General features: G+C 55.7%; 2 protein-coding genes across 2 annotated transcripts; one reads left to right on the forward strand and one right to left on the reverse strand.

The window, feature by feature from the left end:
* Window positions 1–209: 209 nt before the first annotated feature.
* Window positions 210–900, forward strand: CAMK2N1 (calcium/calmodulin dependent protein kinase II inhibitor 1; the record flags this gene model as incomplete). The annotated part of the gene is made up of 2 exons (XM_079545494.1): window positions 210–372; window positions 830–900. 2 exons carry the CDS (start codon window positions 210–212, stop codon window positions 898–900), a joined length of 234 nt encoding a protein of 77 aa, XP_079401620.1.
* An 8,063-nt stretch (window positions 901–8,963) lies between these two features.
* VWA5B1 (von Willebrand factor A domain containing 5B1) lies at window positions 8,964–24,820 on the reverse strand (the record flags this gene model as incomplete). Its single annotated transcript, XM_079545669.1, has 21 exons — window positions 8,964–9,605; window positions 9,747–9,870; window positions 10,035–10,104; window positions 10,612–10,686; window positions 11,297–11,422; window positions 11,670–11,807; window positions 12,061–12,378; window positions 12,649–12,853; window positions 14,404–14,585; window positions 15,252–15,426; window positions 15,526–15,711; window positions 16,774–16,888; window positions 18,208–18,410; window positions 18,476–18,586; window positions 21,072–21,242; window positions 22,639–22,763; window positions 22,916–23,047; window positions 23,149–23,291; window positions 23,377–23,599; window positions 23,871–24,032; window positions 24,682–24,820. The coding sequence occupies 21 exons, from the start codon at window positions 24,818–24,820 to the stop codon at window positions 8,964–8,966; spliced, it is 3,765 nt and encodes a 1,254-aa protein (XP_079401795.1).
* Window positions 24,821–25,006: the final 186 nt, after the last annotated feature.

A 25,006-nucleotide genomic window follows, 5' to 3' on the forward strand; every position in this document is an offset into this window, starting at 1 on the left:
CGCCGCCGCCACCGATTCCGCCGCCGCGGGACCGCCGGAGCCGCGGGCAGCGCCGGGCGGGCAGCGCCGGGATGTGACGGGGCGGCCGCCCCGCTCCGCCGAGCCGCAGCCCCAGGGGGGCTCGGGACCCCCCGCGGCCCGGGAGGCTGTCGGGGGGGGGGGGCGGCGCCGGGCCCCCCTCTGCCACCGCCGCCACCGCCGCCCCGGCCATGGCGGAGGGGCCGCCGTACGGCGGGGGGCAGCTGGCGGGGGGCGCGGCGGGGGGCGAGCTGCCCTTCCCCGTGCCCCTCCGCCACGGCCCCGACGCGCTGCTGGCGGCCGGGCAGGGCAAGCGGCCCCCCAAGCTGGGGCAGATCGGACGCAGCAAAAGAGGTGGGTGAGCGGGGACGGTGACTGGGGGGCCCTGGGGAGAGACTGGGGGTTGTGGAGGGAGCGGGTCAGCCTGAACCGGCGGCCCGGGAATGCGGGGACTCCGGGGATGCTCGTCCTGCTCGTCACTATGGGGGGTGCTCGCCTTGCAGCGTTGGGATGCAGCACATCCTGCACCCTGGGATGCTCCCCGAAGTACCGGGGCTGAGCATCCCCTGCGGGACGCCATGCCATCAGTCCCACCCTGGGGACGTGCCCTAATGTGCTCACCTTGCACCGAGCATCCTCGGGGACTCAGCTCATCTCACGCAGCACATCTCGGGATGAGCATCCCGTGTCCCCATCCCATCCCTCCCCAGATACCAGCACCCCGTGACCTCAGTCCCTCCGCGGGTACCGGGCTCTGCCACACCGCGTTGACGGCCGTCCTTTTGTTTTCCCATTTTCCCCATCCTTCCAGTGGTTATCGAAGACGATAGGATCGACGACGTGCTGCAGAACCTCTCCGAAAAGGCCCCCCCCGGCGTGTAATGCCCCCTCGGCAGGGATTTCTGCTCTCTGAGGTTATCGGCCAAAATCCCAGCACCGCCGGCACGAGGACGAGCGGCGCAGAATCCCCCCAAATGATGCGAAATTACACCTAAAAATAATAACAATAACAAAAACCGAGAACAAAAAAATCATCGTCATCATCACCCCCCCCCCCCCCCTTGCTCCCAAATGGCCCCCGATGCAGTTCTGCTGTGGGGCTGCCCCACGGGGGGTCCCAAGCCCCTCTGAAGCTGCGTTCAGGCGGTGGAACCCAAGCGGAGGTTCCCTTCCCGGCGCTCCGTTCGTTTCGGTTTTTAATTTGATGTCTTTGGATGTTGGCGAATGCTATAAACCTATAGATATCTCCGTTTCATTTCGGTCGCGTTTTGAGGTTGGCGGGGGGGGGGGGGGGGGAAAGAAACTTTTATAAAGGGATGGGTTTTGGGGATGGGGTGGTTGGGGGAGGGGGGAGAATGGGGTTTTTATTGACGGCGCTTGCACAAGGGAGCGATGGGAGGATGTCTATGGGGTCGCAGCTTTCCTTACAGCCATGCAGTGTGGTGTGGGTGACCTTCGTTTGGTTCATTTTTCTTCCCTCGTGGCAATTTCCCTCTCTCTCACAGACCGTCCGTAAGGAAACGGATCGACGCCGACGAGAACTGCTGTCATCCGGAGTGCCAAAACGCAGGGCTCCGTCGGGCTCTTGTGGGGTTTTTGTTTTTTTTTCTTTCCTTCTCTTTTTAATTTTTAATTTTTAACTATTTCGCATGAGATGCAAAAAAATAAAATAAAAAAAAAAATAAAAATAAGAAAAATTTAAAAAGGGAAAAAATATATATATATATATATATTCCCCTCTTGTGATGAGGGTGATTTTGTTGTATGTTTGCGGCTCGGAATGACGGAGCGTGGCCGGGTGTCCTCTCCTCCTTTATGGGAATATCGTGTCTGGTGCACTGTCCTCCACACACAGGGCTATTTCTGCAATGATGTACCAATAAAAAAGGAAAATGAGACAAAAGGCGGAGTGCTCCCGGGCTGCTGTGCTTTGCTGAATAATTAATGGGTGTTAATATTCATTAGGGATGGGGTCATTGGGGTGATCGGTGGGAAAACACCTCCGGGGCTGGGGATGCGGTGATTGATTCAGCATGAGGTGGATGGGATATGGGGATTCTGAAGGGTGGGGGGACCCCAAAAGGCTGGGGGATCCCAATAATCGCTCAGATTGGGGACCCCAGTAGTTCCCTTGGTTATGGTGAAGGGACCCCGAAAGGCTGGAGGACCTCAGTGGTCCTCCAGATGGTTGGGGACCCCAACAGTCCCCTTGGCTCTGAGTGGAGAGACTTCAAAAGGTTGGAGGACCCCAATAGTTCCCCAAATTGGGGACCCCAGTAGTCCCGTTGGCTACGGGTGGAGGGATCCCAAAAGGTTGGAGGACACCAATCATCCTCTAAGTGATTGGAGACCCCATCAATCCCTTTGGTGATGGTGGAGGGACCCCAAAAAGTTGGAGGACCCCAATCATCCCGCAGACTGGGGAGCCCAGTAATCCCCTTGGTTATGGTGGAGGGATCTCAAAAGGTTGGAAGACCTCAATAGTCCTCCAGATGGTTGGGGGCCCCAAATGGGGGTTTTTTGCTTGGCTGTGGGGTCATCTCACCCTACAGAGTCCAGGAGGTCCCCAAAACAGTGCTGTGATTGCACCCAGGTTCATAACCTGGAAGTTCCATTGGGTGATTTTGGCCACGATATTCACCTTTTTGAGTTTGGGATCAGGGCTGTCACTGGGATCGCCTTTGTCCCCCTTGGGGCTGACCCATACAGGGCAGCTCTGCTGTTCGTTTCTTATTACTTCTTCCAGCCCACGCAGCTTCCTACAGGTGTAGAACAGATGGGAAGATCAGATGAAACTTTCCCTTAAAAACTCTTACTTTAATTATTGTTATTTAACCTCTCCGCACTGCGTTTCCCATGGGTTCAGCTCCCATGGCTGCAGCTGGGATGGGCTCAGCACTATAGAAAAAACCCTACAGGAGGAAATCCGCAGAAAACCCTAGACCGCAGGAAATCCTACAGATGGATGGCACCTGCTTCGGTAGATTTACCAAAAAGCCCTCGTTTTGCATGAAAATGGGGTCTGTCCTCACTGACTGTTGGATACATCTGCCCATTTCCTTCCCCTATACCCAAATCCCCCAAAGCCAGGAGGAGCTGGGAGGAAGCAGAGCCCAGTGCTGAGCACAGCGCGATCCTGCAGAGCCCCAGAGCCGCTGCCATGCATCTTTCATGTGCCATAAATAAGTAATGGGGCGGGCAGCAGCGGGGCCAGGAAAGGGGGAGAGCAGTGCTGGGGGGGTGAGCGTGGTGCCAAACCCTGCAGCGCTCATAGGAGGACGATCCCACACCCAGGTGGGCACTTCCATCCCATTCCCCTATGGGATTTGGGGCCGTGCGATTGCCTGTGTGCTCTGAGCCCTCCCATCCCTGTGTATGGGGCAGGAATTCAACATCTGCAGTGGGAAGAGGATCCCATGGAGAACGCCCTATAGTGGGATGCGGGTGGGGATGCCCCATCCTTGGGGTCCTCAGCTCCTTATGGGTTTCACCCTTCCCTAAAGCAGCCGACTGATGGGAAAAGCCATTTCTAACCTCGAAACAAAGCCTCTGGGCAGCTCTGCCAAAAAAAAAGGGGGGGGGGGGGGGGGAGGGAGAGAGGTGGAGAAGCAGAGCATGGCTGCTGCAGAGCAATAGTGCAACATGGGGGCTGCCCCGAGAAGAGCCCTGCTTTGCAAAACCCACAGAAAGCGCGGGCACTCACGGCACCACCCGAAATAAATCCTCATCCCCCAGCAGAAGTAGGGCACAGAAAGTAGGGCAGCAGCTCCCTGCAAAATCTTTTATTTATCGCCCAGGGAGCGGCGGCGCAGGGCACGGCCGTGAGAACAGCGGGGTCCTGGGGGTGGGATGGGGCCGTTCTGTCCCTAAATGGTGCTGCTATGGGATGGAAACGGGGTCGGGGTTGGCTGGGTTGTGCTGTTGTGAGGGGAGTGATCGCCTGGAGGGAGAATAGGGTTGCAGTTATTGGGGAATTGGGGAAATCAGTGGGAAAAACACGGAACTGATCGTTCCAATGGCGTTGGACAGAACTGGCCGTTCCATTGGCATTGGTCGTTCCAACAGCACTGGTTGTTCCAATGGCACTGAACCCTTCCTGGGCAGGAGCTGGAAAAACCCGATGGCCGATCGCTTGCCCATGGGTTTTTGCCCACCCCTACTATGGGGTCATGGCCACTTCCACATCCCCACGTAGGGATTTGGGGGGCTTTGCCCCCATCACCCTCCTCCATCCACAGCATCAGGAGCTCATGGGGCTTTTGGGGGCTGTTCCCGACTGCTTTGGGTTCTCCTTTAGAGGAGCAACATCTTGCTGCATGGAACCAAAGCATTGGGTTGAGTTTTCCTTCCAGGAAGGAGGATTTAGGATTTTCATTCTGGGAGGAAAATAAGGAAGAGAAGCCCTGAAGAGACACATTGCTGTGTGGGGAAACACCACCAGCAGGAAAATGAGAGCTTCCCAGCCCGGATTTGGGAATGACCATAGCTATAGGAGCCAGGTGCAGTGGGGATGCCCCATAGAAGCATCCCACAAAAGCCCCAGATCCCTCCTATGCACTGCGCTGTGCCTCTCCCCCCCTCCCAGGCATTTCATTTTCCTTCAGCCTGGAGTTAGAATTCCTCCACTCCCGCCAGCTGTTCCCGCTAATGAGGACGAAGCAAAAACATCAGACATCTTAATTCATGCATTGCTCGAGGTGTCGAACTGTTGCTTTACAACCACACGTGGGAGGCACCGCACCGAAAAGAAAAACCAAAAAGACCATCATTTTTCACCAAGGGACCCGAATGCAGCCCCAAAGCCACGGTCAGCATCAACCCCTGGTTCGGTAGTCAGAGATTTGAGGGGAGGGATTCTTATTTGGAGGGGGTGGGCACACACACAGCCCTGCATCTGTGGGTTCAGGGGCGTCTGACTCACCTCACCTGAGCATCGCTGATGATTTTTGGGGTGGGAGATGGTTTTGCCATTTCCGACGGGTCCCAACTTGGGGAGGGATGATAAAATGAAACAAAAACAACCAACGTTGGGGAAATCAGTGGGAAAAACACGGAATTGGTCGTTCCAATGGCATTGGACAGAACTGGTCGTTCCATTGGCACACGTGTGAAATTTAAACCAATAAATAAATCAATAGAAGCCCAACATGGGATGCAACACCTTAAATACCGGGCGGTGAGTCACGGTGAGCTGGGGCTGGGGGGGAGGGATCCAGGTTCTGACTCAGTGTGGTGGTTCTTGTTTCCCTCAATGGGCGCTGAGGAGCCTCGTGCCAACGTGACCCAATGAATATCTCTGTGCTGTGGGGAAGGAGAGGACTGGAGAGGCACGCTCAAGCCCAAATTTAGGGATAAGTGGCCCCAAATTTAGGGACGTGATTAGTGGGCATGGCGGCGATGGGTTGGTGGTTGGACCTTGTGACCTTAGAGCTCTTTTCCAACCTTAATGATCTGATGAACCAACCCAAGGGATCCGGGTGTCATCCCGGATCCTGCACAGGCACATGGGGAAAACAAACAAACAAACAAATCCCCCCAAAATACAATTCCTAATGGATCTGAAGCCCATCCAAAATCCACCCTTCGGAAAGGGTTAACCCAAAACAGAGCTGCGAATCCCCCAGTGCGATGGGTAGGGAGGAAGGAGAAGCTCACAGAGCTCCAGCTTGGCTTTTCTTGCTCACCTGCACTGTGACACTGCTGCATTCAGGAGGTTTAACGACTCAAACCTCCCCAGAGGTGCAGCCTGCAGCCCAAATGCTCACCCTGCGAGAGGGGATTTGGAACGGGGCCGAGATTGGAAAAACCACAGGGGTCCACAGCACCATCAGCACGAGCCCCCCCTTTTTTTCTTTTTCCCCTAATCCTGATTTTCCCAGTTAAATTGCAAACCTCAGAACGGACTCAGCACAGCAGCTGGAACAGAACCTGTGGAAGGAAGGGGGCGAGGGGAACCTTTCTACCACCTGCAGCTGTCCCTGATGTCCTCACCGCTGTCGGCACAGGAAAAAAAACCCCATGGGAACAGCATTAGGAACAGCCTGACCCCAGGGGAGCACTGTTGAGCCCGCGACCCCCATGGGGCACCCAAATCCAACCCCCCCAATGCCCCTTTTCTCCCGTGGGTCGAGGCGTCGGTGGATGCAGCTATTTTCAGGATGTCAGCGCCCACTGACAGCCCCACACGGCGCAGGGTGCATATGGCTCTTTATATATATAGGATGCACGCGGGGACACGTCTCTGCCAAGCGGTTCCCCGGCTCTCTGCTCCCAAAACCTCAGGAGTTTGAGTTCAAAGTGCATCATCCCACACCCAACGGGGGTCCGCATTCGGGGGGGGGGCTCTGGATCCCAATGGGCAGAAACCCATCGGACCCACGTGTGGGTCGGTCACCCCACGTTGTTCTCAGTTGCTGGGATTTGGAGGTGCAGCCAAGGAAAAGCGACCGATTGTGTAACGTTTGGCTCCAAAAGCTCCTTACACAGTCGCATCTTTCTATTGGATTTCCCTTGCCCCGCGCCGCTGATTGCTGCCGTATTTATGTATAAATAGAAGCTGTCTTCCCATAATCTGCTCGTTTCTCCTCATTAAGTCGGGGCTGAGCTCAGGCTCTGGTTTTGGGGATGCTGGGACCCGGTGGTGCTCAATGGACCCAAATCCATCCATTTTCCCCCCAGACCGGGGTCAGTTTTTAAGCTGTTCTCTTTGGGTTTCCAAGCGACCAACGCAATGCAGCCCATTCAGGGCACCAAGTGCCCTTCTACCCCTCACAACCAGATGGATGCTGAGGAGAGAGGGGAAGAAATCCCCCAACCCCCCCCCCCCCCAACCCCATTCCCCAAATTCTCATTCCCAAAACCCACGTGTTCGCTGCCAGGCATCCCTCCTCATCCTCACCCCTTGGGGCACAATTCCTTCCCGTCCCCTTCCTCCATCCTCACGCTGCTTCTCCCTCATTTAGGGAACGTCTCGATTTGCTAATTATTTTTAATCATTATTACTCATCTCTCCCTTCCTCCCCCCCAACACTCGGTCCCGGCTCCGTCAATCACGCTAATAGCTGTTTACAACCTATCATCAACTCTTGCATAACATCCACATGACTGTGCTCGGATGCCTCCGACACCCAGAGCTGCCCTGGGCTCTATTTTGGGAGAGCTGAGCCCACGGCACCGAGCGGCCTCGTCCCTCCTGAGAAGCATCCCTCGATGGGGACGGTGTTGGTGGCTTTCATAACCCGCCTGCGCTCCGCCGACGCGCCCCATCTATGGAGAACACGAGGTTTGAGGTCTGGCCCTGGCTAGGACTGCAGTTTGGCACCAGGGATGCCCCACTCGGGTTGGTTCTCTCCCCAAAACCCCAACATCCAGCCCACCTGCCCTGTGGAACTGGGGAAGCCACTCTCTCCCCACGCAAATATTTATTTTGCGCAGCACGGAGGGGCTCATTTATTAAGCTCCAGCTGATGACTGTATTCAGACTCATTTCTCCTAATGAGGCACTCACGGTCACTCCAGCAACAGCATCCCAGCAGCCACACTGCATCCAGTCCTCAGCCAAACCCAGAGAGAGCCATGGGGACCTGTCCCCTCTCCAGGCAGACCCCACGGCCCTCATCAGCAGCCCAATTAGGCAGCTGGAGGTGGCTAATGAGCCCAGAAAACAGTGGGCAGGCACGGCCTGGTGCTTGGCTGGCATGTGGTAGGGTGTGAGGATGTGAATAAATGACTCTTTGCCATCCATGTGGCTCAGCCAAGGGAGCAGCCGTGGGGCAGGGAGGGGAGTGGGGAAAGGAATGGGATGGGGTGGGGAAACACCTGCAAGAAGGCACTCAGAATCACAGAATTGTAGGGGTTGGAAGGGACCTCCAGAGATCATCGAGTCCAACCCCCCAAACTCATATAACCCCCCACTCATACAACTGCTCATCAAACCCCGCAGCCATCAGTTCTCCACGCACCACGGAAGCTCCAGGTGCATCTCCCTCCCCTCTGAGCCAAAATGAGGAAATGAAAAGGTTTTTTTTTTCTCTCCTGTTTTGCACGATCTGCACCACACTGCAGACAGTGGGGGTGACCCCAAAACAAGGCAGGCTTGGTTTACCCAGACAACACGGCAGTGCCAATGATCCCATCACACAGACCCCAAAGGGTGACACTGATGCTCACAGATCCCTGACTGCACACACACACACACAGAGCACAGAAACCTGAAGCACAAACTGCAGGAAGAAAAGGCAACGTGACGTGCCCACATCCGTGGAGCTTTCCAGGTGGGATCTTTGGGGCAAAGTAGGATGCTGGGAAAATGTTCCCTTGCAGCCTGTCCTCTGCTCCCCACAGCTCTACAAGGAGTGACACGGACAATACATTGGTCGACAGCACAACATCAGAGCACTGCACACAAGGGATGCAGCATTTTGGCAGGGAGCACAACCCCCCGAGTTGTTTTGGCACAGGGTGTCTCTATTTGGTGCCTTGGGGGCTGCTCTCCCTGCCCACCCACTCTGGCAGCCTTGGGGCTACAGAGCTCAGCACCATCCAGATTTATGGTCCCCATCTGCAACTGATGCAGCTCACGGGGCTCAAGGCAAGGCAGCATCCTCCCAGCTCCGTGGTCCATCACACAGGTTTCCCTTATGAAATGCTGAGGGATGCCCACTTCTGCTACGAGACAGCTGAGATAGGAGAAGCTGAGGATGCACGGATTTCTGGAGGGGACACAGAGTCCTGGCAGCAATGAAGGGGCAAGAGCTGACTGGGAACCAGAAGCACACAGCTAGCATCCTACTGCAGGGACTGTCCTGGGGCAAAGCACCAACCCCTGAGCACAGCATTCTGCCCAGGCTGCTTCTGTTTGCTGACCAGCTGGAGGCTGCCTGGTCAGCCCACACGGTCCCTGTGGTGGCATCCTCAGGGATGGGTCCCTATCCTGCTGCCCCATCTCACACACTGCCAGGGTTGTAGCACAGCAGGTTGAACTCCAGGTTCTCATCCCAGTGCCTGAGCAAGACGAAGAGCTGCTGGGCTGCAGATTTCACAGCAGCCAGGCTGCAGCCCTGTGGGAAGTCCTGCTCACCCAGCCACAAGCTGGCCTTGGCAGCCACCAGCTCCCACTCAGTGAAGTGGGATGCTGAGCTGTGCTCCAACCAGGCCAGTGCTACAGCCGTGGCCCACAGCATCCCCTCGGGCTCTGTCTGCTTCTGCAGCTCGATATCCAGCAGCAGCCTTTGGACATCAGTGCTGTCTGCCTCGGAGATGCTGGCATCCCACTGCTCGGCTGGGGAGTGGCGGATGGTGATGGCAGGGGGGGAGAGCTCGCTCTCAGCTTTCAGAGCTTTGGAGATGCTTTCCATGGCGCCTCCTGCGTCCCACGCAGAGCTGCTGTTGGGGGTCAGGAGCCGCTGGCTGTGCACGGGGCTTCCACGCTGCTCTGGCTTCTTGGTGATGGAGGAGCTGGAGGGGCTGAGCGCCAAGCGGTGGCAAGAGAAGGGTGAAGTCCAGCAGAGCTTCTCCATGGGGATGCTGACTGCCTTGCAGAAGGCACTGTTCATGAGGAAGGCACCGCAGGCCAGCTGCAGGGACACCTGCAAGGAGAAGCAAGAAGCTCTGAGATACCAACCATATGCACGTTGTGCAGGGAAAGAGGAGATCCCCATCCCAAAATGGACCTTCTGACACAGTGCTGGATGGCCCAGGGGTTCCCTGCCCAGGGCTGAGCTGCTCACCAGGGGAAGGTAATCGGCGCTTTCGCTGTCACTCTCAGAGCTGGCTTCGCTTGCTCTGGCTGGAGATTTGCTCATGAAACCTTTGGCAGCCCGAGTCAGCAGCCTGGTCTTCTGGAGGGTAAGCCTGCAGGAGGATGGGATGTCAGCCATCGTCTGGGCATCCCCTCCTCATGCCCACCTCCCCATCCCATCCAATCACCCCTATTCTCAATCAACACAGTGATGGTCACTGCTCCGTGCCGGACACATGAGACAGACATGGCAGAGGAAGGCAGGGTGCAATCATACCTTGCAGCAAAGATGCTCTCGATGGATTTTGGGGAGCGTGTGGAAGAAGCAGATAGGCTCTGGAATGGCACTGGGAAGAAACACCAAGAAAATGAGACAGGAGAGTGACTGTCAGAGCAAGGGAAGCAAAACCTACAGTGCTGGGGTGTGAGCTGCTGCGTCTGCTAAAATCCTGCCTCTCTTCTTGCTTGTGTGGGATTCAGGGTAACCGAATTAAAAAATGAACGTGAGAAAATCTGCGCCAAAGGCTCTGTGCCTTTCACCTCTGGAAGCAGCCAGGTCTTGTGCTCACAGGCCTAATTGTAGGCAATAGAGTTTGAAAAATAAAAAACAGAATACTCAGCAGAAAACCGGGTGAGGAGCCCAAATCACTGACTCAATTTCCCAGCAATTATGCTGCAGCAGCTCCAAGCCGTTTTCCTGCCCATTCCCATGCCCAGACCTGACTCCAGAGAGCAGGAATCATGAGGGCTGAAGCTACGTGGAGAGCAAGAACGGTGCTGGAGCCCAAAATGTGGGGCCTGGCATGTAGCTGTGAGCTGCCCCACCTTTGGGCACCCTGGAAGCCTTCCCTTACCTTCAGGGATGCGGCAGCGCTTCCAGCTGGAGGACAGTGGGGTGCTGCATGGCGACAGCCTGGGCTCTTCCATATCTGCAAGGAAGGAAGCACAGCAGCATCGCTACCAACCTGAAATCTCCCTTGTGCCACCTCCAGCCCCCGAGCACGGAGATGATTTTAGTTCTGCCGCATCCCTGACAGCAACAGATGCAGTCCCAGCCCAGCTTGTCTTCATTAGCAGAGGATTTGGTGACAGGCAAGTGCCTCACAGCCCCTTGCCTCTAATTATGCCCCGCTTCATCCCTCATGCTATCCGTGCTACGGCTGCCAATTAACTTCCAAGCATGGTTGGCAGCCACTGTATGTGGTTTGGGAGTTTCAGGGCAAATTGCAGCTTCTTCCCTGTTTAAGGAGAAGGATTCCAGCCAGACGTGTGGTTAATTGCTCTGAGCAAATGGCTGGGCTTTTTTTGGGGGGGGGAGGAGAGGGGGGAGGGGGGCAGAAGCGAGGAGTGGAGAGCACTGTACATAACAGGTCAAAAGACCAGAGAAGATATCAGTTACATATCTTCATAAAATCACAGAATGGTTGGGTTGGAAGGGATTTTGCAGCAGGCTGGTTGCCAACCACTGGACCAGTCCATCTTCATGGACTGAGGCAATGAGAACAACAGCAAGGAGACACAGCCAAAGCCAGGTCTTACCCATGCCATAAAATCCATCATCTCCATTCTGGCCGCACGGTGAGAGGGGTTGTGCAGAGGAAAGGTCACGACACCTCCTGCGCCCCGAGCTGAGGCTCCTACGGCCACCTTGCTTGGACAAAACCCCTTGGTATGAGAATTGCTGGTGTTAACCAGGCACTGGGGCAGCAACAAACCCCGAAGGCCGGTGAGCTCGGTCCTTATGCCATCCCAACCCAAGGCTGGCCACAGAGAGTGAGGTTGTTGCCACCACCAGTGACAGGAACCCAGCAACAAATAGAGGGAGCAGCCTTAGGGGCACAGATCTGGTGTTGGGTTGAGCCTTGGCGAGGCTCCTGGGGTGTCCCCCACCCAAGCCCCAGCCCCACGTTACCTGTGTGGCTGTACTCAATGATGGGGGGCAGGTAGGTGCCACTGCTCAGCTCCACCGGCACGAAGGCTGTATATTTACTGATGACATTGCAGGCCTTGCTGGTGTGGACGGCGTTGAGTTGGTATCGCCTCCCTGGCCCTGCATGGGACAAACAGCAGCATCAGAGACCTCTGCATCCTCTCTGAAAGAGCAGTGATGCGCTGGCACAGCTGCCCAGGGACGTGGTGGGGTCACCGTCCCTGGAGTTGTTCCAGAACCGTGGAGATGTGGCACTGAGATGTAGGCATGGTGGGGGTGGGTTGATGGTTGGATCCCTTGATCCAATGAGGCCCCTTCCAACCTGGGATGTTCCATGGCTCTATGGTGCTACATGAGGCCGAGGCTCCGTTACCGTGCTCGATGTCGCGCTCCCTCTCGGCGAGCAGCTCCAGGTCCCTGATGACGGCCCTGGCTGCCAGCTGGTGGAAGGTCTCACTCCACACGTCCTCCTCGCCCTCCTCCTGCCCGTTCTGCTCTCGGAGGAGTGCAGGGAGGTCGAAGGTGATTTCCCACTGCATGGGCTCACCGCCCCGCAGCCCCTTCACCACCGCTTTGCACGAGGCGCGGGGGGAGCGCGGGGAGCCCCGGGTGGCACCGGAATCCCAATCCTGGGGCTCCCAGTCTGAAGAGGTCTCTGTTTCAAATGTGAAGGATGGATGTTGGGCAGCCTCTGAAGAGAGGAGAGAAACACGTAATTAACCACAAAGCCATATTTAACCCTCCCCAGTTGGAGGCACTGAGTGGTGGCACTGAAGGATGTGGTTAGTGGGCACGGTGGTGATGGGGAGGTGGTGATCTTGGTGGACTCTGCTGACTTTGGCGATGCTATGATTCTGTCAGTAGGGATGGGTTGAACTCGATGATGTTAGTTTGTCATTTCCAACCTCAAACATTGTATGATTCTATTGGCAACGCCACCCAAATCCTTCTCCCACATTACCCAGCTCCCCAGGGCTCCGGCTGTCGGATGAGGACTGCAGGCTGGCATCGAGAAGCCCTGAACTCCATCCCCCAGCCACGTCAGGTGCTGGTGGGGATGTGGGGCAGTGGCAGGAGGACACGTGGCTCTGCTGCAGCAGGGAGGGCCGGCGGGTGCCTGCACCACAGATCCAGGTGGTGGAGATGTGTGGGGTGGCAGTGAAGGGCTGAGGAATGCAAAGACATTGAGCTTTACCCCCTGGCTGGGACAGACCTGGAGGGTGTCCCCGAAGCACCAAGGTCCCAGGGGCTCTTTCCCTATTTGCACAGGAGGTGAAATATGGGTTTCAGCCCTGCAGACATTTTAATGGCTTCATTTGGGAGACAAGGGAAAGAAGAGAGATGGAAAGATCAAGCACCAGTTACTTGGTAACGGAAGGAGGAGGGTGCAGAGGATGGGGAGAAGGGAGTCATTTTATTTTATGTTTTAAACAAGGCTGTTTCTCTACTTGCACGATACATGAATCTCCCCTGCAGCATCTCTGATGCTGCATCCAGCACGGAGAGCAGCAAGCAGCCAGCCTCCATCACTCACCACTGAGGGTGTGATGTTCTGTGAACTCACCAAACAAAACAGGGAAGCAGAAAACTGTGTGTGTGGCCCAAACAACACCAAGCACCCCAATCTCAGAGTCAGTCAGAAGTGCTCCATCCCATCCCAAGCTCCATCTCCATCCTGAGCTCTCCTCCCAGAGGGGGAAGAAGCCAAGCACTGAGCCGCCCATTGCCAGCCCTGACCTTTCCATCCCAGCACGGTGTGTGTGGAGGCGAGCAGAGGGCTCACACTCACGGCCCAGTAAATGTCAAGCCCTGGCAGCCAGCCTCGGAGAGCCGCCAGGAGCCCTCGCAGCACAAGGGACAGCAAAACCAGGCTGCAATTAATTACGAGCAGGATGCACGCTGGTAATGGTTTACTGCCCTCCAGAAGGGAGTCATTTCCATCTCTGCCTTCATGCTGAGCATCCCACGCACAGGCAGGATGCTCTGCGGGCCTCAGAAGTGCAAGGAAGGTCGCAGGTATCTCCCAAACCCATCAGCTTGCTTCTCCTGTGCTTTTTGTCACCCTCCCTGCTGCTGCTACAGGGCAGAGGCTTCATTCCCATCCTCTCGCCTCCAGCCCCCCTTCACCCCAGTGTCAGCAGAAGAGAAATGAGACCCCAGCATCCCTCTGTGTTTCCATGGGAACAGAAGTGCACGGCCGCTGCACATCCTCCCGGTGCAGATTTCAGCACTGGGCATCACAGTTATGCTGAGGACAGGAGAAAACCCATCCCCACCCTTCCACAGTGCAGCTCCAAGCCCTTTCCAGGACTGGGTTCAGCCTGTGGGTCGTCACATGCATCCAGACCCCAGCCTGAAGCTGTGCTATATGCTTTGGGTCCGACCTGGGGACCTTGGAGGGCACAGATGTGCCACGGTCAGATTATACGCCATAGCCAAATGCTGGGGAGATGGGCAGGAGGGAGCCTGGGGATGAGACAACAGCAAAGCTAAACACAGACCACGCAGGTGTGGGAGGAGGAGAGGCATTCAGCAAACAGAAGCAGGGAGCAGGATCCCATCAGCATCCCATCTGTGTTAGCCACATGCTTGTGGCATGCTGCAGCACACCCACCAGGGCTGGCGCGACCCAGGCTCCTTCTCTTCCACAACCCAGACGCTCCCAGTGCTGTGGGCTCACCCTATGGCACAGGGAGCATCTGTAGGGGTAACCCACCTGGAAATGCACAGGCTGTAGCTCAGGGCTGAGCTGCTGCAGGTCCTGCAGCTGGGTTTTGCGGAGGGGGTTCCTCAATAGCGCGCTGCCCGGGTCGCTGGCCGTGGGCTCCTTGTAGAGGGGCTGGTGGTCAGAGATTTGGTTGGCACTGTATGCACGTCTCCTGCAGGATGCTTTCACATCTGAGTGGGGGAGAAAGGGTCAGTTATCCTCCCGAGGAGGATAAGGACGTACTCAGCCCTGCTCGGTTCAAAGCAAAGCAGCAAAAGCGCAGAAGAAAACAAGAGCCTACACTCAAACCCCAGGGGATGGCAGGAGAGCTGGTTGGGGAGGCTTCGTCTGAGCAGTTTTCAGCCAGGAAAAAAAAAAAAAAGAAAAGAAAAAAGGAAAAAAAAAAAAAAGCTGACTGCATTTACCCAAACCTTCCTGGAGAAGACAAAGGGTTTACTAATGAAATTTCATTAGTGCAGACATTTTCCTGTCAGAGCAAGAGCAAAATTTCATTTGGAAACGCATGATTTCTCATTGTTTTTGACAAGGCTGAGAGGATGGGCTGCGCAGTTCCTCTCTGACTATCAGCAGAGGATATCCCACAGGTAGCAGAGGTTTCCCCTGCAGCACGGGCCGAAGCTGGAGCTGCTTTGGAAACCTCTGGGGAAGGCAGATCTCCAGGGCTGCCATCGGTTTCCTGACAGCTTCGGGTAAAACATCCGAACCAAGCAGCCTCGTCGAGATGTGTCATCCTCCCACAAAGCCCTCTGACACTTTGCAGCTGGGGAGATGGAGCTGTCAGGCGAGCAAATCGGCAGAGCAGAGATGAAAGCTGGTTAGGAAGACAGGGGCCTGACCGGCATCCGTGTCTGATTCTCCGCTGGGGTCCCTGCCTGCCACCAGCTGATCTGGGGTGCTGCATCCCTCTGGGTAGCTCCAGCTCTCAGCACCAGTCCCCTCTTCTTGGGAATGAAAGAAAACGGAGCTGCCCGACTCCTGGGAGCGCATGGTGCTGTACCGTCGTCTCTTGTCCTGGGGAGAGCAGAGATGGGTTTGGGTTTGTGCACTGGTGCCAAGGGGATCTCAGCCACGCAGGGAGCACAGCGACGGTGGGAGAAGCGTGGCACTCACAGCTCTGGGCTTGGAGATGTACAGCGAGGTGTCACAGATGATGCTGTAGCCCACCAGGCGGTCCCCAGGGAAGAGGCAGCTGGTGTTGAGAGGGGAAACCAACACCTCGGTGCTTTCAGGGAAGACCCACTCCACTGACACATCACTCAGCACTGGAGCCATCGCCTTCTTCAGCGACCTGATCACCTGGGGTGGGGAGCAGGAGGAGGAGGAGGAACCACACCAAAAGCTGTGGGGCTGAGCCATGAACCCCAAAGCCTGGTGGGTTTGGTTGGGGTTCGATGCCAGCACAAATAAATGGAGATGTCAACACGCTGCCCACCGCCCCGATGGGGAAGGCCAGCATCTGTGGGGACACGTGGACTGCAGAGCCATCCCTGCACACTGTGGGATGTCAGCACCAGATTCACAGCTTTGCATCTCCTGTGTTCCCTATTGTTCCCACTGCTTTGTCACCGGCTCTGGAAGATGCACCAGGCTGTTTTATAAGGCTATTAATTGATGCCTCAGACTGCTGAAGGCAAAGCACCATATTAATAGCTCTATTTAAAAAAAAAAGAAAAGAAAAAAGAAATCACCTCCCTTCACTGTCTCTGCTTTTAATTTACATCAGAAACGGTGATGCTGTTCTGTCTTAGAGAGGATTCTGTGTGCTACAGGTCCCTGCAGAGGGACGAGGGCCGAAGCCCTTTGATATGGAGGATGCAGAGACAGAATTTAAGGACATTTCTGAGCTGAGGACCTGATTGTCTCACGGTTTGTCACTCAGTGCATGCTTTCACCAGGAGACAGAGCCCACAAAGGACCATTCTTACAGCACAGCCTCAGCCTTCGCGGGGAGAGCGAAAACGAAGTTCCCTCATTTGCTTTAAAGTCAGCTTAATAAGCAAAGCAACTGCAGCACGCTCCCCTCCCTCCAACCTCGGGTACTGCTCGCCTGAGCAGCGCCAGGGCTGAGCCTGACTTCAAAACTAATTGGCTGCTTTGATGCCGGCTCTCTGCCCTTCCTCTGCTCTGCGGCAGCAGCTGCTTTGAAGCCGGAGCGGCTGCACGGCGGCTATCGCCTCTCCCATCCCCGCGTGGGATAAACACCTCCCACTGCCTCCGCCAGCGGAGAGGAGGATGCTCCCATCCCCTCCTGCTCGTCCACCTGCTGCCGAGTGGGAGCTGCAAAAGCAGCAGCAGCAGGAGGAGGGGGAACGGGAGTGCAACGTGATGGTTTGGAGAGGTGATGGCACGCGGCCGTACCTTGGGCTGCAGCCTCTCGCCCTCCGCCAGGAACTCAGCGATGCCCCTGGACACAGCAGCTGCCCCCTGCACCAACCTCCTGCAGGCGTGGGGCCCAATGCCGAAGCTGTAGCATCTGCAAAGGGAAGAGAAAAGAGCTCCGTGTTTGCGTGGCTGGAGTGGGGCTGGGAGCTGCCCGCCCAAGGCCGGGCTGGATGGGGCTTTGGGCAGCCTGGGCTGCTATTAAATGGGGAGGTTGGTGGCCCTGCACGTGGCAGGGGGTTGGAGATTCATGATCCTCAAGGTCCCTTCCAACCTGGGCCATTCTGCGGTCCTGTGATTCTGCAGAAGGCATCGCTGCCCATAACATGGGGTTGGGATTGAATGGGTTTTCAGATCCCTTCCAACCCAAACCACTCTCTGATTCTCAGGTTCCATGAAGGAACAACACTCGGGGCTTGCCAGCAGGATCCCCAACTGCTTGGCTGCCAGGTCAGCTCCTCTCCCCACTGAGTGCCTGTGGTCAATAGCATTAAAGAGCTAGTAATTATCTCTGCTCACAATTAAAACAAACATTTTCTCAAGGCAAGAAGAACCAGCTGGGTGAGACTGCTGCCATCACAAAACTCAGCAAGCCAAGGGCTGCAAACCAGGGGCAGGCAGAGGGAGAAAACACCCTCAGCAGCCATCTGCATCTGCACCAGGGTGCTTTTCTCTTGGAGGTTTTAATCCCGAGGTGGCTGCAAATCTTCCAGAGATTCACACCCTCTTCTGATCTCCTTTTGAGCTAAGGGCTAAAAGCCCAGATTCCAGCACCAAGAGAGGGGGACAGGTGGTGCTGTGCTGCTGAGAAGCACTCAGTCCTCCATGGAGGAAAGAAAGAGCAGCTTCCCTGATCAGCCCTGGACTGGGGAGGAGTAAGGCTTTTTAGTGCTTGATTCATTGGTTGGCAAGCCTAATAGGTTTGGAACTAAATGATCTTGAGGTTCCCTTCCAGCCCAAGCCATTCTATGTTTTTCTCCCATTTTCCTGATGTTTCATCTCTCTTAAAGAGATGGAAAAGAAACCAGACCATGAGGGTTGGGGAACAGGCTGGGAGCTCGCCGCATTCATTTCCTGCTCATCCCATTGCTCTTTTTCAGCAAATTCAATTCCCATCCTGGAAGCAGCTGGGTCCGAGCCCAGATGTGCTTCAAAAATAAAAAAAAATTTAAAAAAAGGAAAAAAGGGAAGAAAAAAAAGCAAACAAAACAGCAAGGAAGATTGCTGGTGTGTCAATCTCTCCTAGCAGGAAGCACCAGCAGAGAGCCTGTGAAGCTGTCAGCCCAATTCTCCTGTGCTTGATTGTTAGAAAAGCATCTGAACTTCTGGGATCTGTTCCAAACCCTTTGAGGTTCTGATTTCCTGACATGGGCTCGGCTGTGAGCTGCAGCCCCCCAGTCCTGTGCCCCATACCTGGTGGAGCAGGCGTGGTTCCTCAGCAGCTCCAGCACCGTCCCTGTGTTGCCCACAGCCTTGTGAGCCAGCAGGAAGAGCAGGCGGGGGTGGCCCCTGCGGATGGGCTGCCGGAAAATCCACTTGAGAGGAGACAAGATGTTGGGGCTCCCGGTGTCTGCATGCATCCTCCTGATGCTCTCACAGGCCACGGCCAGGCTTTCCTGTGGGAGGAGTGTGGGATCGCCCATCTGACCCCCAGCTCCCATCCCGTCCACCCAGCACTCACCTCGCAGTACGTCCTGCTGGCTGGGAATAGGATCTTGAAGGTGGAGCTGAAGGTGATGATGTTGAAGAGGCACGCTGGCATCAGGCTCTTGAGGGCCACCAACAGAGCATCCTGATGGAAAGAAGCAGTGGGTCAGCACACCGTGCCTCTCCTGTCCGCTTTGGCTTCATAGAACAGCTGGGTTGGATGGGATCTTAAAGCCCACCCAGTTCCAACCCAATGCCGTGGGCCGTTTGCCACCCATGAGATCAGGTTGCCCAAACCTCACCCAATCCAGCCCTGAGCATCCCCAGGGATGGGGCACCCACAGCTCCTCCCATGGCAGTGCTCAGGGAAGATGTGGCACTGAGGGATGTGGTCAGCAGGCACGGTGAGATGGGTTGGGGTTGGACTTGGAGATCTTGGAGGTCTTCTCCAACCTTAATGATTCTAAATCGGTTTCTTTCACATGATTTCCTATGCTGAGAAATCTCTGCATATCGCTGCTCTCTTGCAAGTTCCCTGATGTTTTTTTGGGTCCTGATGCAGCGAGGACGGCGGGGTGCTTCCAAAGAACAAAATCCCTGTTTGCTCCAAAATGGTGAATTCTGTGCTCAACCCGCTGCACTGCAGCATGGAGTTGGGGGTGAGAAGCAGAGTGTGAAGCGGAGCCGTGCGACACATAATGCACTGCAGTGCCCGAACTGGCAGAAATAAACAAACAGCTTCGAGTCGCACAAAAGGAGAAGCCTCCCCCAGCCCCAACTCCCTTATAGCTGGCACAATTAAAATAGCAAGGAGAGGCTGCTTCCAGAACTTGTCATTACCAGCAGTGGTTATCTAACTCGCCTGCTCCTGGGCTCTTACATAACAGGACAGAGCTTGGAGCTGCTGGGACGGCCACCGTGGTCAACTCCACCAGCAAGCAGTGCTGCAGGAGAGGGAGCAGAGAGCTGGCAGAGCTGTGTGTGCTCTGATAAAGGCAGACTTCTGCCTAGGGCAGCAGAAAGCCCACAGCCAGCCCTGGGAGAGGAGCTGCCAAGGTCACACGGGCCGCCTCCTGGCTTCATCCCAGGGCAGGGCATGGGCAGAATGCTGCGTGGTCCACGAGTGGGGCTGCCCTTTAGCAGCTTCACAGCGAGCTGTTATCTCAGCCCTACAGGGATGTATTTATATCGCTGCTCCCAGCAGGCTCTGGGGGTGCTGGCTCCTGCAGATCTGACATCGCGCCTTGGAACTCGTTACAAAGATGAAATAAATTATTTAAAAAAAAAAAAAAAAAGGCATAAAAAACCACCCAGATTTCCAAATATTTCTGTTAAAGCGCTTCCCAAAGCGAGCTCCCAAAGCCTGCCTTCTGTTTCATCAAGCAGAAGGATTTATTGCTTCTTGCAGTAAATATTGATCCTGATCCCACTGCACTCTCTATCAATACGGCGGCTCAATAAGAAGAGATGTTTGCCTCCAGAGAAGTCAATTCCCAGTTATTTTGCCAGCTCGAGCAGTGCTGACGCAAGCACTGTCCCTTCTCCCTGCTGAAAGGGATCAGATGCAGAAAGCCTTGAACTTCCCACCTGCGGGGTCAGATTAGAGACCTCCTGCCCAAACCCAGCCCAAGTCAAAGAACCCAGAGTGGATGCTTTGCAGCAAAGGAAAAGGGGAGGGGGGGGGGACCTGTGGCCTTCCTGGGGCTCAGTGCCATCCCTCAGGGTGACAGCACGCTCCTCATCGCTGGAGGTGGATGTCCTCAGTCAGTTCCCATGGAAACAGGAGGAGGTTGGGAAGGAGATGGGCTCGAATGCTCCCTGCCTGCAGGCAGAGCTGCTGTCGGAGCTCTGGGATGCGGTGGCTCCGGGTGTTTGCACCCAAACCTGGTGGTAGTTGGGTTAGGGAAGGGTGTGAGCACATCATGGAGCCTCTGCGTGCTCAGCCCAGCACCCAAATGCAATCAAAGCCCTGAGGGATTCTACAATTCCCTCTCACTCTCTGCAAGGAATACACTTAGGGCAGAGTGGATCCTGCTCAGGAAGATGTGATGTCCATTAAGGTCTGGGGCTCAGTTGGCCCCCAAAACCAAGAGAAACTCCACGCAGAGCTTCTGCCAGAGGCTGCAGCTTCTCACCAACGCCCGCCAGCTGGCAGCCAGCAGACACCAGCCTGCCTCCAACGAGTCAGGCAGTGCTAACGATAATTAAAGTTCCCGCAGTGCTTTCCCCTTCACCAGGTCCCCAATGGGCTCAGAAACCTCTCCAGGATCTGTGGGCATAGGATCTATGGGCAGCAGCAGCACGAAGCAGAGCCAGGTCCCAGGAGGGATAAATGAGGGCTTGTTCTACAGCCTGGACAAACCTAAAGTGGTGACAGCAAGGGGACCTGGCAGCTCCATGGGAACCCCAAAACATCCCAACCTTCCCATCACCCCGAGCTCCCAGCACGCTGCTCATAACCCCACACCAGACCGCAGGTCCTCGTTTGTGTTTGAAAAAGGGATCCTGGAGGTGTCTGCAAGGGCACAGCCAGCGTTTAGCCCTACAATTGGTCTCTGGATGCCTCAGGGCCCCGGGCCCAGAGAGCTGGAGGTTCATAGAACCACAGAGAGCAGTCCAGCAGCACAAACCTTGGCACGGCGGATGCTCGTGCTGCTCCCACTGCAGTCCACCAGGAAGATGAATTCTCCAGCAGCTTTCTGCAGGTCAGCCGGGGCCGTGCTGAGCTCGGGGCAGAAGTTCAGCATGAGGACAGGGTGGTGGGGGATGTCCTTGTGCAGGCGCTTCCGGATGATTTCCGTCTGCATAGAAGAAGGAGAGGGTGTAAGAATTCAGGAAAGTGATTTTTCTGCCTCCTTTTCTCATTAATTGGCTGCTGGGTTTTCCCAGGCTCCCCAGGCTGCTTGCTGGGACTCAGGATCCATTCTGCGGCACCTGGGGGGGATGTGGTTTATGGGCATGGGTTGGCAGCTGGCCTGGTGATCGTAGAAAGGCCTGGGTTGCAAAGGAGCACAATGCTCATCCAGTTCCAACCCCCTGCTGTGTGCAGGTCACCAACCAGCAGCCCAGGCTGCCCAGAGCCACATCCAGCCTGGCCTTGAATGCCTGCAGGGATGGGGCATCCACAGCCTCCTTGGGCAGCCTGTTCCAGTGCCTCACCACCCTCTGTATGAAAAACTTCCTCCTCATATCTAACCTAGTTAGATTAGTGGTCTTTTCCAACCTTAATGATGCTGTAATTCTGAGCAGCAGAAATCTGCCCCAGTTGTTGAGGGCTTTATCCAAGGTGAGCACCTCACCAAGGCTTTTTGCTCTGTTTCTCATCCTCTGTGCAGTTTCTGCCCAGTCCTCCTGGGGCACAGAGGTGGCTTTCCCACGGGGAAACGATTCTGGAATGATCCTCCTCATGATAACCTGACATGCTAAAGACAGAAATAATTAGGGAGCCATGTGAGCCGTGGCGTGGGAGGTTCATTTCATTCCACCTGCCTCACGCTGAACGCAATTAGAGGAAGCGCCTGCCGTGCGAGCAGCCCGTCCTCATCACCGTGCTGCAAGGGGAAGGGAAAAGAGAAGGGGCTGCAGCGAAACCAGGAGCACCAGCAGCATGGGGAGAAACCACGGAGCATCACCAGGTGTGTCCAGACAGCCCCTGCTTCAGGGCTGCAAGCACTTCAGGGACCTCCCAGCAGTCCCCTCCTCTCCGCCTGCTGCTGGCAGGCAGGGAGCGCTGAGCCGTCGCTCAGCCGGGGCTGCTGAGCCATAAATCCCAGAGCTGAGGTTTTTCTATTTGCTCGTCAGCAGAACAAAGAGAAGTTTCTACTACCTTGTCTTCGGCTGAGCTCGTTATTCCAAGCCAAATCGCTTCCATCTCTCTGACAGCTTATCCAGAAACGGTAAACATTTACGGAGCAATTAAAAGAATACTTTATTCAATGTCACTGCAATAATTATAATACTGTTAATGCTATAATAATGTACCTACCTAATTACGCTATGCTAGAACAGCACTAATTATACACACAATACCCATCTCGCAGCTTCTTCCACACCCGGTTCATCAGAAGCAGTGCAGAATTTTCCCCTCCTCCTCCACATAAACCCCTCTCCAAGGGGGGATGCTGCAGCTATGGACAAGCACTGCGAGCAGCCAACCACGTAATCACCCAGCTGAAGGAAAGCCTCGGTGCCTCTCACCTTTTTCTCAGCACTGGGGTCCTTCTTTGTGCCCTTAATGAAATCACTCTTCCCCTTCAAGTGCTGTTCATACTCTGCAGGCGTCATATCACCTTCTTCCATCAAGATGTGAGGCATGTGGGGCTCTGGAAATGCAGGAGAACCACCTCAGCTCAGCTCCAGGTTTGGAAGAGCTGCATGCACCCACTGTTGCGATGGCTTTTGAGGGGATCTGGGGTTATCTTGTACAAGTCTGACCCCCGGCAGTGTGTGCAAAGCAGGGGCAGAGCCCACGTACCACTCGGGTGGATGAGGATCTCCACAGGTCGGTCAAACGTGTGCCTGTTGGCCAACGTGATGACGATGCTCTTCGCTGAGCGAGCGGAGGGGTCGGCATCTGCTCGGATCTCGTGCGTGGGGCTCTCAACGCCTGCATGGAGGAACCAAGGGGTGGTTAGGGAGGGCCAGAGCACCCCACGCAGGGGAAGGAAAGGAGGAGGATGAGCGTGGGCATCACAGGCAGCCCCGTACCTGCCAGCAAGCATGGCCCCCGGATCTCCAGGTGGAAGCTGAACTCGTACTCAGAGGGGTTGGTTGCCTCACTCTGCAGCAGCTGGGCCAGACAGAAACTGCTCCCAAGCTCTGGGCTCCCCAATGAGCAGCACTGCTTGTCCCTGCAAGTGAGGTGAACCCCAATGAATGCCTGAGTGCTGTCTCCCTGCACCAGTCCCAATCAGAAGCCATCCCGTTGTTCCATACATTCTCAGCAGGTGGCTGGAAAGGCTGCTGGTGTTCTCCAAGCTGGGCTGAGGGACCCTGGGGACACACACAGCTGGCAGGAGGACCTGCACAGCCCCGCTGGGCAGCGTCTGCAGCTCAGACGAGGTGCTGATGAAGATGGAGACGCTTTCCAAGGGAGGAATCATGCCCAGGTTGGCCACAAAAGCAATCCTCTCCAAGTCCTCATCCATCACAATCCTTCCTGCAGAGAGAGACAGCTGTATTAGGGTGTCACAACCACAAAAAATGCCGTTCCCTAGGCCTCCCAAAGTCACCCCCACCCCGGACCAAATGCCCACACCATCTCTCCTCTCTGGGGAGCCCAAACCACAGCCCTCTGCATTACCATTTTGGCAGATGCCATATGGACATGAGTCCCCTTGACGCCATGACACATGACAGCCACCCACTCACTACCACCTCCCCTTCCCCTTGGCTCCCAGTGTTCCTCAAAAGGCTCCAAACTCTCTCACCACCCCCGTTGGGAGCTCCTCCATCAGGGAGGCTGATGCTGTTCAAATACACGTCGTCAATCTTGGCTTTGTCCTTTATCTGCACGGTCACGGCACGCTGGCAGATCACTGCCTCAAATCCTACGACGGTGGTGCCTTCATCCAGGGGGAAGATGAAGAGCCCTGCCAGCCAGGAGGGTTTTAGCAACACCAAGCCTTCATCCAGAACCCATCAGCCTTGGGTTCTCTGGAAGAGCTCAAGGCCAACCTGGATGAGGCCCTGGGCAGTGTGGTCTGGTGGGGGGCACTGGGCACTGGAACTGTGTGGGCTTAAAGATCCCTCCCAACCCAACCCAACCCAACCATTCTATGCTTCTGATTCAAGAAGAAGAAGAGCCAAGTGCTGCACTGGGGAGGAACAAGCACAGGATGTGCTGGGGGATGCAGCTGAAAATGCATGGCAAGGCAGGACCCAATGGACACCAAGGTGACCACAAGCCAGCACTGTGCCCTTGCTGCCAAGGCAGCTAGTTGTGTTCTTGGCTGCATCAGGCACTGCCAGCAGGTCGAGGAGCTGACCCTGCCACTCTGCTCTGTGACAGGACACAGGGACACACAGAGGTGATGGGATTGCCATCCATGCAAATCTCCAAGAGCATCTGGACATGATTCTGGGCGCTAGATCCGCGTTTCCCCGTGGGGGCTGGGTGGGATCAGAGCCATTCTGTGATACCCAAACTCACACTTCTCCAATTGTACCCTTTAGGCCCACATCACTTTGCATTTACAACCATGGGACACAACTCCCACAAGCAGCACGTGCTTCACTTGCCTTTGCAGGGCTGTGTCTGCAGATTGCAGTAGGTGAGCGAAGCTGTCATGCCCAGGGCATATCCACTGACACAGGATGTCACCTCGGAGGCGGTGAGCAGCAGTGGGCAACGGGAGCTCTGGTTGATCAGCCCTGGCATCTTCACCACCACAGGGTGCTTGGGAAGGAAGAACCCACGAGAGGAGCCTGGAGCACCACACGTCCTCCTTGTGCCTTCACAGCCCTCAGGACAGAAGGAGAGGTGAGTCCTGAGCACCACATCTCTGTCTGCACACCTCAGCCGCTCAAGCTGGGGCAGAATGGCTCAACTTCAGCCTTCCCTCCA

The sequence above is a fragment of the Tetrao urogallus genome, assembly GCF_951394365.1.
Source record: "Tetrao urogallus genome assembly, chromosome: 21".
NCBI lineage: Eukaryota > Metazoa > Chordata > Aves > Galliformes > Phasianidae > Tetrao > Tetrao urogallus.